A 12131-nucleotide genomic window follows, 5' to 3' on the forward strand; every position below is an offset into this window, starting at 1 on the left:
ACAGCTTTTAAAACAACTGGTTATGGAAATGTACAAGGATTAGGCGTCACTGTTTCCGTGAGGCCACAGGCCGCAGCCAGCACTAACCACCGCTGACCCCGCGGCGCCCCGGGGCCCTCCAGCTTCCTCCCCCTGCAGGGCCGGACTCACGCTGCCCCGTCACACACTCTTGTGGCCACAGGGCTTCGTCCAGTGTGCCTGTTGCCTAATTTTATTAAAATACTACTAATTACTACTACTATTAAAATAAAAAAAAAGGTTTGGCACTGAGGGCGCCCCGCGTCGCGGATAGATGACGTCACCAGCCGCGCACCCATCCCTCGGCCGCGCCCGTCCGTTGTGCCGCCACCAGAGGGCGCCCCCGCCCGCCCCGCGCGGCCCCGCCCGCCCCGCGCGGCCCCGCCCGCCCCGCGCGGCCCCGCCCGCCCCGCGCGGCCCCGCCCGCCCCGCGCGGCCCCGCCCGCCCCGCGCGGCCCCGCCCGCCCGCCTGGCTGGGTCCGGCCGGGGCGGTGCCGCGGGTCACGTGCCCTCCCGCCCCGCCTCTCCAGGCGGTGCTGGAGGACCTATCCCATAATGCTCCCGGAGGGCGGCGCGGGGCGGTCTGGAGGGGGCTTTCTGCTGCCAGGGCGCCGCCTCTGCCGGAGCGGAGCAGCGCCCCCGCCCGGGCACCGCCGGCCCTGCCGCCGCGCTCCCCGGCTACGCGCGGACATGTGGCGGCGCGGCGGGCGCTGAGCGCGCGGGGCCCCGCGAGCCCCGAGGCGGCGGAGGGGGCGCGGGCACCCGGACCTGGAGCTGCCGCTGCCTGCGGGGCAGAGACTGCGCCAGGGGACGTCGCGGCGCCAGGTGAGCACCGGCGGTTGGCGCCGGCCGCCTCCCTCGGGAATTTCCGCACAGCGAGGGGAAGTGCTCGGGGCCGCGGGCCGGGGCCGGGCGCTGGCGGGCCGGGAGGGGAGGGCAGGCGGGAAAGGTCGCAGTCCCGCCTCGGCCGGGGCCTTCGCCCCCGCGCGGAGCCCGCCGGGCTGGGGCGCTCCCGCCGCTCCGCCGGGCTGGGGCGGAGTTTGCTGCCGGCTCCGGCCGCGTTTTCCCCCCTTCCCTCCCCTCCCCGCCTCTCCTTGCCGCCCGCGTCGTGGCGCCTATCGGTAGCCCGGCCCGGCCCGGTGCTGACGCTCGGTCGCCGCGGCGAGAGACGCGGGTCCGGCTCCCGGTGCCCGCTGGCCCCCCTGGGGCGAGAAGGGAAACAAAGCGGGACGGCCGGGACGATCCGCCGGCCCCCTCCGTGCCGAAAGCTTTTGTGGAGCCGCACCGGGAGGAGCAGCAGCCCTGCCCAGTGACCCGTGAGCGGGGCTGAACAAAGATACGGCCCGCGGAGCACCGCCGTCCCTTTGCTCCCGGCGGGGCGGGCGCACGACCGGCTGCCTGGAGCTGTAAACACCGGCGGCTTTTGCTGGAGGAGCAGCTTCTGGACTTACCGGGGACCTTAGAGTTGTGGGGGAAGTTGCTCGGACAGGCTCAGCTCAAAGCCCAGCTCTGCTTTTGTGCTGCTGTGGGATCGCGACTGACTTAGACATCAGCAAAGTTGCGCAGGGGAGCGCTGGAGCCTGGAAGCAATTTACCGAGCCAATGAGATAATCTTCAGTTCTTGTGTTTTATGGTACATGGTGTCCCCGTTTCTTTTTTTTTTTTTTTTTCCCCTTTGGTGAGTATTAAAGAATATTATTAGCCTGAGCCCCAAATGTAACTCATCTTTGACAATCCATCTCCACGTTTATAACTTCAAAACAAACCAGTATTGTTAGGACTAAAACTGGTCCCCACCCTCTCACGATGTTTTCATCTTAGGCTATTAATTAATTTAAAATTTTTAGGAAGAACGAGATAATAGGGAGAAAGGCCAGGTAGTTACCGTGTGTTTAGTATCAGTAACTAGGTGTTGTTGGCAGAGTCATGTATTTAAAATGTCAAGAGATGGTTAAGGCTATGCCCATCTAAGTAATACTTATATAATGGATTGGAATGTCCTTGATTATTGAACAGCTATTTTAAGTTTGTAATTTTATAGCTTCGGTAACGTTAAAGGGAAATCTAGCTAACTGAGTGTCCAGTGTTAAGTTTGTAGATAACTAATATGTTGGGGACTTTTGATTTTCTTTCAGTGGATCATAGTTTTAAGTGAAGTATAATCTAACTTAAATATATGTAGGTATTCAGACTCTTACACGTGGGAGAGTCATTTTGTCATGATTTCATTTGATCTTAGCGGAAATAAGTAGTAGGCTTCTTAAGTGAAATGACAGAGTGACAAAAAATTTGTTGCTATTCGGTTGATTATATGTGGTAATCCCTGTCTCTTCTTTTTTAACTGGAAAAGCTGTATTTAGAAACTCACAGTATTAAAATGGATAGCATCCTCTTCAGTGACATTGGAAAATACTTGGAAATGATCCCAACTACTTTTTCAAATGTTTCCTTTAGCATTTCTAGGAATACAGTGTTTGATTTTGTGATTTCCTTAAATAAGATGAGACATACTGGAGGTGGGGAAGGCTGCTTAGACTTTTAGTCAGAATATTAAATCTTTTGAAGGTTTCTTTTCAACAGTTTACATTTGTTGATGTGTGAACTTTCAGAGTGACAAATTACACAAATAAGAAATGTATCCATTTTCTTTCATGTTTCACTGACCTTAAAGTCTGCTTTGCAATGAGCAGAGCAGACAACAGCTTTATGGCCTGAGGATGCATCAGTGTGAGGAAATATCTCTCTTCCAAATGGTCATGGAAGAGAATGTTTTTTCTGACCTTCTTGAATAGCAGTCCTGGGTTGACTGGTTCACCTCGTATTCAGATTACCTTTGGAAACACCTTTCAGGTGAGTGTTTTGGCCATGATTTTATGGTTCTCCATCACAGTATGTGAAGGTTGTTGTGCTTGACCCAACAGGCAGTTATAAGTTTATCTTATTCTCTGGTTAGTCAGCTATTCCCTTGGAAACATCCAGATGATAAAGAGTTTTTTTGTGCTCTCAGCTGGCTGTAGTTTAATGCGGTTGTTGCGTGGCTTCTAGCCCCTGGTTTTATAAAACTTATAGGTGATTCTGCTCATCATACATGATGGTTCATCTCAGGTTACAAACATCTATTGGTTTTTGGTTTTATGCTGTTAGAGGGATTCTTTGCAGAATCTTCTCAGTCTTCCACTGTCCTGAGTACTAAAAAAAACCTATGCAAAAACTTTAAATTACTGAGGTTTGCTTTATACAGTAATCAAAGGGTAACTTGTCTTTCAAATAATGATGTATTTAAACATACTTTATATTAATAGGGGTGAAAAAACCACTGCTGGTAAAAGTTCGATGGGCTGGCTTGCCATACCTACACCAAAATTCTTGAAGCCTGGCTTTCTGTCAGTCCACTGTTCATATTTTCTTTGCCAACAGTCTAAGGTGAGGGAGGAAAGTTGTCCTTCCAGTTAATACCTATAAAAACATGCAGAGCAATTCCTCATGATGGCTAAACTGACTATTCGGTGCTTTCAAGCATTGTTACCAGGTTTTCTGAATGAATGCTGAAATTTTTATGGTTAAATCTGCTAAACCCTTTAAGGCTGAAATAGATTTTATAAATCTTGACATTGCCCAATCTTTCTACCTTTTTTTTTTTTAATTACAAGTGGAGATTCAGTGTTTAAGCATCCTCTGTACTCATAAACTCCAGAGATCTCTAAGTGCATATGCTTTGGAGCACTTCAAAACAAGGGCTAATTCATGGCTTTTCAGCATCATATACACATTTTGTTTCATCTGTATGTACTAGTCCACCTTGCCCTGAAAGGCAGTGAGCTTGATTGGAGAGGATCTGTGTGTGGTGATACGTATCTATCTTCCTTACTTGTTTAATCTCTTTTTCACCCAACTGGTGAGGATAGGGATACAATTTGCAAGAAAGTTGCTTATTTTGATACCCTGAACTACTTGATTCTGTCGTGCAGGAAAGTAGCTACAGTCATGAAATAGCAAAGGGAGGGCTGCAGCTGCTGGGAGATGGAAGGTGAGTGTGCCTCTACCTTTCTGTTCCCTACAGCTGCAGCTCTGCTGTCTCAAACAGCTGTTTGTCACCTCTGCATCTGGCTCTGGTGGAGCACCAAAGGCATGAAGGTGATGCCTTGGAAGGGCTCTCAAAGGTTGAATGTGCATAATGTGTACTTAAGTACCGCTCACCACATTCAACAAGTAGTTTTTCTCTGTTGGGAGCTTTAAAAAAGAAAAAAAATCGAAAGAGGAAGCTGGCTCTTCTTGAAAGGTTTAACTTTCCTATGTCCTTCTTTTGCAGTGCATCAACTTTCCTAAAGACTTTCAGTTGGAGAAACAAATTCAATATAAATAAATGTGGAAGTTGTAACTTCTAAACTGGGGAAATTGTTAGCTGACTTGACAAAAGTATGATCAAAATACTGCATTTAATTTATTCAGGAAACAAATACATATACACACATCTGTGTAGGCATTGTACATCTATGTCTTACATTTGTGTATATTGTGCTAAGATGAGTATTTTCACCTATTTATTTTTTATTAGCAAGTTATGCTGTCTCACAAATTTATTTTGATGAAACAGTGGTATTGCTCTTTCTTTTTTTCCTCCATCAGAACACAGAATTGGAATTTTAACTCAAAAGTTCTCTGTCATAGCAAAAATGAAGAAGTAACTTTTTAATTTTATGGTTCTGTGATTGGTGGTATTTCTTAGCTTTCTGAGATTTTCAGATTTTGCATGTGTGTATAAATATATATATAAGAATACATAGAAAGAATTGGGAAGTAGAACTATGTCTTCCAGTAGCTGTTTTCTAAAGCCTAATAGTGTGGTAAATTGCAGTATCTGATCACTTTTTTTAATAGACACTAATAATAATGTCTGTCTTAATGCATTTTTTAATTTAAGGATTGGTGAGCTCCCGCTAAAATGCAATGGTTAGGGGTGAAAGTACTGCTTAACTGTGATCTGCCATCACAGGTACTATCTGTGAGTAAACATGAGTGATGCATTTAGTGATATTTGAAACTTTTCCAAGCTAGTACGAAATTGCTTGGAAATGTCAATTGAGTTAGCCCTTGTTGTCTCTCTACTTACTACCTGGCTTTTGTTAGACTGCCAGCAGTAATAAAGAATGCGAAATTCCATGTGATCAGTGTCTGATAGAAGTCTTCATCTATGTCCATATCATTAGATAGCAACACAGGCCAAAACTGGAGCAATGTAAACTTGTGCTTTTCTTGCTATGCCACAGGAGAGATGGAGACACTTACATGAGAATGAGTTGAACTGATATTAAAAATTTGGATGCTAAGGTAGAATCTTAAGGTAGCTGTGTGTTCTTAATTGGTCTGCTCGCTATTCAAAGTGATAACTTCAGTAATTCTGGACATTGGAGCAGCAATGAAATTCTCCTCTGCTTTCTATATAGCTACTGAATAAGCACTTTCTATATGCAGTTTTGCTTTTTGTTGAATCTTCTTAGTTTATCAGTTCTTAGGTAAGAGGTAGTGACCATTGTGGATAGATGGGTGTAACAAAAAGTAATTGGAAGTCCTACGAAACAGTTGGAGAAAATCAATCTGTTAGGGCTACCTTGAGCTTGTTGGAGTTTGGTTTAGAGATGTTACCAAATAAAGATACCTGTAGTGATGAAAGTAAAGTATATTCTTCTCTTTAAACCTATACAATTGTATTTTTTAAAATACAGGTTCATCATCCCAAGCAAGAAAGGTACCTTATGCAAGTCTTGGATAAGTTATTGGGTTCCAGTGGTTATTTTGTGGTTGTTACTCTGGCAAGAAACTCTGAATGACAGTGGAGTTCATCATTGTAAAGAGCTTCTAGTGTTGTTGACATGGAAAGTTTAAGTTCTGTTTGAAGGTTTGCAGTGACATAGAATAATTAATTATAACAAAGTCTATGTTGGTTATTTAAGAATTCACAGTAAAGTACTGTTGTGTTGTAGATAATTTCTTGATGCCGCGTATATGGTGAAGTCAAAAAGGTGATTAGCATGATTTTCTATTAGATTCACTTCACAAATTGAAAGGAAAGGAAGGAAAGATGATGGAGTTCAGGTTGTATTTTCAAGCTCAGATCTGAGGTTACCATCTTGCATTAGTAGTTTGTGTTACCTTTCTTTGCATTGCTGCTTGTGTTAAGAAGACCTTCTCTTACATACCTGTCTTCCATTCCTGGCTGGGGTTTTCTAACTTTATTTTAGCTGTCCTGAAAGTTATTGCTAGTAAAGGCTGTGAAAACAAGATCAAAAGTAATTGAAACTGCTTGTTCCCCACCTATCTACTACTTCTGAAATTATGTCCAATGCGTTGTTATTCTACAGATACTGTAGATTTTGTACAAAATACAGTAATGATGCTTAAAATTAATGTAGTAGTCATAAATCCTTTGCAAACTCTCTTTTTTCACAAATACAGCACTTCTTTTTGTTCAGGTTTTGCAAAAGGTTAGTGTAGCTTTGCAAAAGCTTTTTTGCAAAAGCTTTGACCTGAACTTATGAAATGCTGTTATTCAAAGCCAGAAGGAGCCTGATGACTGTATTTTTGACACCATAGCTTTCATCTAGTATATATTTTTTTAAAGTATATGCCTCAGAGAGGCAAAATGTACTTTTAAATGGGTATGTTATTTTCTTTCTTTTGTTTGTTTTTGACTCAATGTCTGTATATTTTACATGTAATCTGAATTTTCTTTTTGCAGAAATACAATTTTTTTAAATGATGAACATGTAATATCACTAAACCCTTGATTTGATGCTTCAAATGAAAGAATGGCATGCTTTTAATAGAGGACTCAAGTTCAGGGTATTTTTATCAACCCTGTGTCTATGATTCTATGCAATCTTCAGTAGTCCATTTTTTTCCCATGTAAGTTAAGCCATAAAGTTATAGGGGAGCCTGTGTATTACATAAATTTTTTTAGAAGAATGTCATTCATTTTGCAATGGTTTAACATTCAGAAGTTTAAAAATATGACTACTATGGTTTAGGTAAAAGAAAAATTAGTGGTAGTTTGTAGTTGTACAATTGCATGCTCTTTCTTCCTTTGCTGCATTCGTCCTTTTTGTCTACAGCTCAGGATGCTTTTCTAATCACCTACTACTCTTGTTCTGTTGCCCCATTACTTTTTGCATCTTAAATGTGTTTCTTGGCCCTGAGCTTTTCATTTGAGCTCAGTCTTACTCCATCGGTTTTGCCAATCATTTTTCCTTCCACTGTTAAGAGGTCTTGGCCTTCTCTGCTTCTGTCTTTGCAAGGTCTTCTGGTTCAGCTCCTGCATCCCTGATGGTTAAGTCTGGGTATTTGGGTGTGATTAGGATGGTATTAAGACAAATAAAGATGGTCTTTCTAGTTTCTTTAGCATCAGAGAGATGACTGTAACAAGTCCTGCTGTGTTGCCATAGCACTGGCTGAAGTATGCTCATTCATCTTGTGGGAATGTTGCATGTGCTGTGTAGCAGTGGGATAGGAACTTTAAATTATTTGTGTATGCTAAACACAGACCAAGTTTATCGGGGGAAAAATTAAATGCAATGATTTGGAGAGCTTTATTGACTAAATGCAAACTCTTTCCCCCCAAATCTGTGACATGGCTGTATTTGGAAGGGTTACTTGTGTGAAAAGCATGTTCTTACTCTTTGTGACCTGCTGCCAAATATCTTTGCATGAAAATACTAGTGCTTCCAAGTGGCTAGAAAAAAGTACTTTTAAAAAAACCTCTGTTCTTGGAAATAGCTGAGCCATTTTTGCTGACTTTGGTATGTAATGCTATCCCTTTCAGCTGCAAAAGTATGCATGTGACTAAGAGCCTGAGCAGCAGAAGGCAAGGTCCTGAGTTTATGCTGATTCGATTTAGTTGCTTGAACCATGTGCACCATGACAATAGTACCTAATCCCTAATGAGTTCCTGTTGTTTGTAAATCTCAATTTCACCCAGTTTAGTCACAGACTACTTAGAAGGAACACCTAAGTGCTGAATTGCATGTTTTGCGACAGAATGTTGTGTACACTATATTCTCTTTCATATTTCTTTGTATTATAGCAATTACTACAGTATTTCAGTGTTTTATTACCAGTATATGAAATGATGTGACTTAGCCAGTGGCAAACACATGTTTTTCTGCAGGGGTGGTTGTGGTGTTGTGCTTTTTCTGTTGAGAGTCTTATCATACGCATGCATGCACAGGAGAAACAGCAGCACAGTGCATATTGCCTTCTGTTGAAAATACTGGTTTGGAAAGAAAAATAAGGTGGACTTTTAATTTCTGTGAATACACATTTCAGCACCTTGTATCAGTCTTTAGGTTTTATTCATCCTGTCTTCTGTATAAATGAAGCTGTTTTTTCCCAAGGGACTTAACTACAGCTCCAATGAATGTTTCCTCCTTATGGCTATTGTGAGCCCAGCTGTGTACTTCTGTAAAGATTGTCTGGGTTAGTCTTATATAATATACAAGATATAGAGCATTTTTGGAAAGCAGTCTTATCAGTGCAGACTTACTGAGGAGCTACCCTGCAAAATTGCCTTAGTTAGGCATGTAGAGAAGCTGTATGGTATTGCCCTCTCTGTTTTTGCATTGTCAAGAGCTGACAGAAGCTTGAGTAACATAGTTTGTCCTCTAGCAGAGTAGAAAGGGTTTTTCTCACAGATCTGAGAAATGTCACTAGAAAGTCAGCTGGGACACAAGAATGACTTTAAGTTACAGGTTAAACTGATCAGCTGGGAACATATACTTTGAATCAAATGAAACTGCACTGGGACAACTAACTCCCCTAAGTGCCTTTTTTTTTTGTTTTTATTCTGTTCCTTGCTGATTAGCAAGATTAGCTTTATCTAGTTTTTGGTCTGTGAATTGAATTTACTTAAACACAGGGCCATCTTGGTTGTCAGTGGTCACCCTGAAACATATTGATAGTATAGAGGTGCCACTTAGCTATACTTTGGCATGTAATGTCACATGGTCTGAGTTAATCTCACATCTGCTGTCAGATACTGAAAATCCTGTGGGATAATTGATTTACATTGACTTGTGGAGAAATCTGTTGAAGAACACAGTTTACTCTCACCTTTAAAATGAGTTCAGGAGAGATCCTAAAGTTCTGCTATCTATCCTGGTGGAACAAAGTGTTTTATAGTAGACATGCAGAAAGATGAGAAATGAAATTTGCCTCCTGTGGTTAATTACCCATCCGTGCCAGTAAAGTAACTAGTTCAGTACCATACTCAGAACTACTAAATGCTGTGCAAGCTTGTAATCAGTTTTCTTTCACCTCTTCATGAGCTTCCTCAGGAAATGAGGCTCCATCTTGTATGATAGGGTGGTGAGAACTGATGAATATAGGGAAAACCTCTTCAATGTGTTTTTGACTAAGATAATTAATATCTATTTGATGCTTCAGCTGTTTTGGTCAAATGTCATACCTGGAAGTATCGGTTTTTATATGGAATGTCCCAGTAGTTATGTGGATGCTTCTGAGTCTGGGCAAATCGGCCCTTCCATGTGTGTCATCTTTGTGGGGAAGGAGGGGTGATACAACAGTATTCCACAAACGTTGGTGCCTACTGTTGTTTTAGGTTAGTTACTGCTTAAGGATGATTAAATGGCATGCTCTTTTGGATGGTTTCTTCAGATGAGAAGGATGGGATTTGGAATTTTGCTGAAGACTGTTAGCTTTATTACCAGTTAAATTTTTGACTGTCATTTTGTTACTGCTTGTTTTCCAAGCTAATAGCTCTTCTGTAACCTACGTCCTTATTTTTCTCTGTTACTAGCTAAAAATTAATGAGAGCTAATTACTTGTGGAGGGGAAGGACTTGAAGGTTGGGAGACTGGGAGGCCAGCTGCATGGCTGGGATCCTGATGTTGAATGGATGCTTCTCCCATGCTTGAGTTTCTCAGTACAGAGAGAGATAGGAAGTTCCTTAATAGGTTCCCGTTGGTGATAGTAACTGTTGATACCTGTTGGGTAGTAAATCTGTTGCGGTTTAGGTTTCTTACAGCTTTGGTAAGTTTGTACTAAAGAGCGTTATATGGTCTCCATGCTGTTGCTAGAGATATAAACAGCAAAGCGCAAGTTTTGGAGTGTAAGTATGTTGCCCTTTTTTTCAAGTTGGTAATCTGTCTAGGTCTGTATTGTAGTGACGCTTTTTGGATAGTGACTTTTCTAAGTAGAGCTAGAACTTGGTTATTCACCCTTAGGTATCTGAATAACTATGATGAGTAAAGTATTCTTCATTTAGTAATTGTAGCATGCTAAAGCAACTTGGGGATCATCATAAGTTGTCAAGGCACAGATATGTGAAGTGGTACTGCTGACATTGCTAGGTTGCCTTTTTATACAGTAAACAGAAGTGTTTTGCTTGCTAAACTCTGGAGTTCAATCTTATTTGTAGCAGCACTTCAACTCCCAACATTCTGTAAAAGAACTGGTGTCTCCCACAGTTTATAGAATATTCTCAAATATGTGAGGTCTTCTTAAATGGTGTGTCTTACTACTCTTATGTTTTGCCTAAGTCTTGCAGGTGCTCTTTTGTTAAACTTCATTGAGGAACACTGCCTATTCCACTGTTTTAAAAAGAGAGGATCTGTACTGCAGGTTTTGAGACAGTTTATAAGCATTATGTACAGGAAGGAGATTACCTTGTGTGTGTGTCCACTGTAAGGTTCTAAGTATTCCTTAAAACTCTTGACTTTCTGGATGGTCAGACAGGTTACTAAATGATAATCATTGCATCTGAGTCACTGCAGCAGTTCTCAGGCACATTTTGATGGAGTTGTGCCTGCCTTCCCTGCTAAGGAGGCAGTTATGGTGTTGTCCTGTCCAGTGCTGACTGGACACGAGTGTTGAGTGTTTGCAGCTGCTCTTCACGTTGTTATTGTTGAGTAGGCCACAAAAATGAAAGCATTGATTCTAGCAGGGGCATAGCTGTAGCCACAGCATCTGCAATTGAAATGTACATGTCAGTGTCTTGCTGCTAGATTGTGAAAAAAGAAATCCTGAGGAAAATATCCACTGTGTTGCTTTGGGTAGGGTGGGTTTTTTTGGGTTCTTTTATGTAGGGAAGGGAAAGAGCAACAGGCAGCAGTGTACTGTTTAGTATGGTATAGTTCTAGCCATTTGGCTTTGGTAGTTTTCTCCTGTGACTTTACCTTGCATTTTCATGGACCTGGCAGCAAATCTAGGTACTGCTGTATCCTTGAAGGGGGTGCAGTTTGACAACAAAGTCCGAGCTGTTCTTGCACCTCACCACTGCCAAAAGGGGCAATGCCCTTTTTATGTGTTCCCTCCCTCATTCTGTCTCTTGCAATGTCTTTGGACACCTGTGGCACTTTGTGAGTCTGCTCACCATCACTAGGGGTGAGAAACATAGCTGCTCCTTTTGGTGGGAGCAAGCTCTTAGACTAGCTCAGCTCTCTTGGGTAATTGCATCCTTAGAGGGTCTGGAAAGAGTCTTTAAATCAGCAGTGTCTCCTTGCCTGAATAGCAGTGATTCTTTCCAAGACACTGGATCTACATGAATAGGCTTAAACCACCTATAGAAAAAGATTTCTCTCTTTATTCCCCAAGGCTTAGCACTGTTCTTTTCCTTCTCTTTGTTGGTTCTATTGCATTTGATTTGGGAATGCAGACAAGGTGCAATTTGAGCTTACAAAGAGTAAAGATCCTCTTTAAAAGCCTGCTTTTGAGTGTCACCGTTGGTTCTACTCTCAGTAATGTGCTGGGGCAAGAGATTTTACTGCACAAAGGAGACAATCCAGGATAAGTGCTTCCAGATTCTCAGTGTAGCCCTCATTTATTGAAGGGCAAACAGCATTACTCAACTGTCACTTGAAGCAAGTCTACCTTCCAGGCTCTTCTGACAAATCAGAAGTTTTTCCAAATAAAAAATAAAACAACTGTGAAGGTTCTTGTTGTACTTTGACAAATACCCAGTAGTGTGGGTTTTTTTCTATTCTTTTTCTTGGTGTATGTGTTGTGTTAGACATAGTGATACAAGTAGGTCAAAAGCTCTTCAAATATTTAACTGCAATTGCAAATTATAAGTGTTTTCTCAGCTCATCTCTTAGACAGCACAG

The 12131-nt window shown here is 42.3% G+C and overlaps 1 protein-coding gene across 4 annotated transcripts in view; it reads left to right on the forward strand.

The window, feature by feature from the left end:
• Window positions 1–726: 726 nt before the first annotated feature.
• SCAF11 (SR-related CTD associated factor 11) overlaps window positions 727–12131 on the forward strand; it is a 47460-nt gene continuing 36055 nt past the window's right edge. The window contains exons 1-2 of one of the 4 annotated variants that reach the window (XM_032106463.1): window positions 1096–1696; window positions 2690–2868. In XM_032106463.1, coding sequence (XP_031962354.1) covers window positions 2785–2868 — 84 coding nt within the window. In that variant the 5' untranslated portion in view covers window positions 1096–1696; window positions 2690–2784. Of the gene's footprint in view, window positions 844–1095; window positions 1697–2689; window positions 2869–12131 lie in introns of those variants that run through there. The other 3 variants (XM_032106465.1, XM_032106466.1, XM_032106464.1) reach the window with 3 other exon arrangements.

Source organism: Corvus moneduloides, chromosome 4, assembly GCF_009650955.1.
Source record: "Corvus moneduloides isolate bCorMon1 chromosome 4, bCorMon1.pri, whole genome shotgun sequence".
Classification (NCBI taxonomy): domain Eukaryota; kingdom Metazoa; phylum Chordata; class Aves; order Passeriformes; family Corvidae; genus Corvus; species Corvus moneduloides.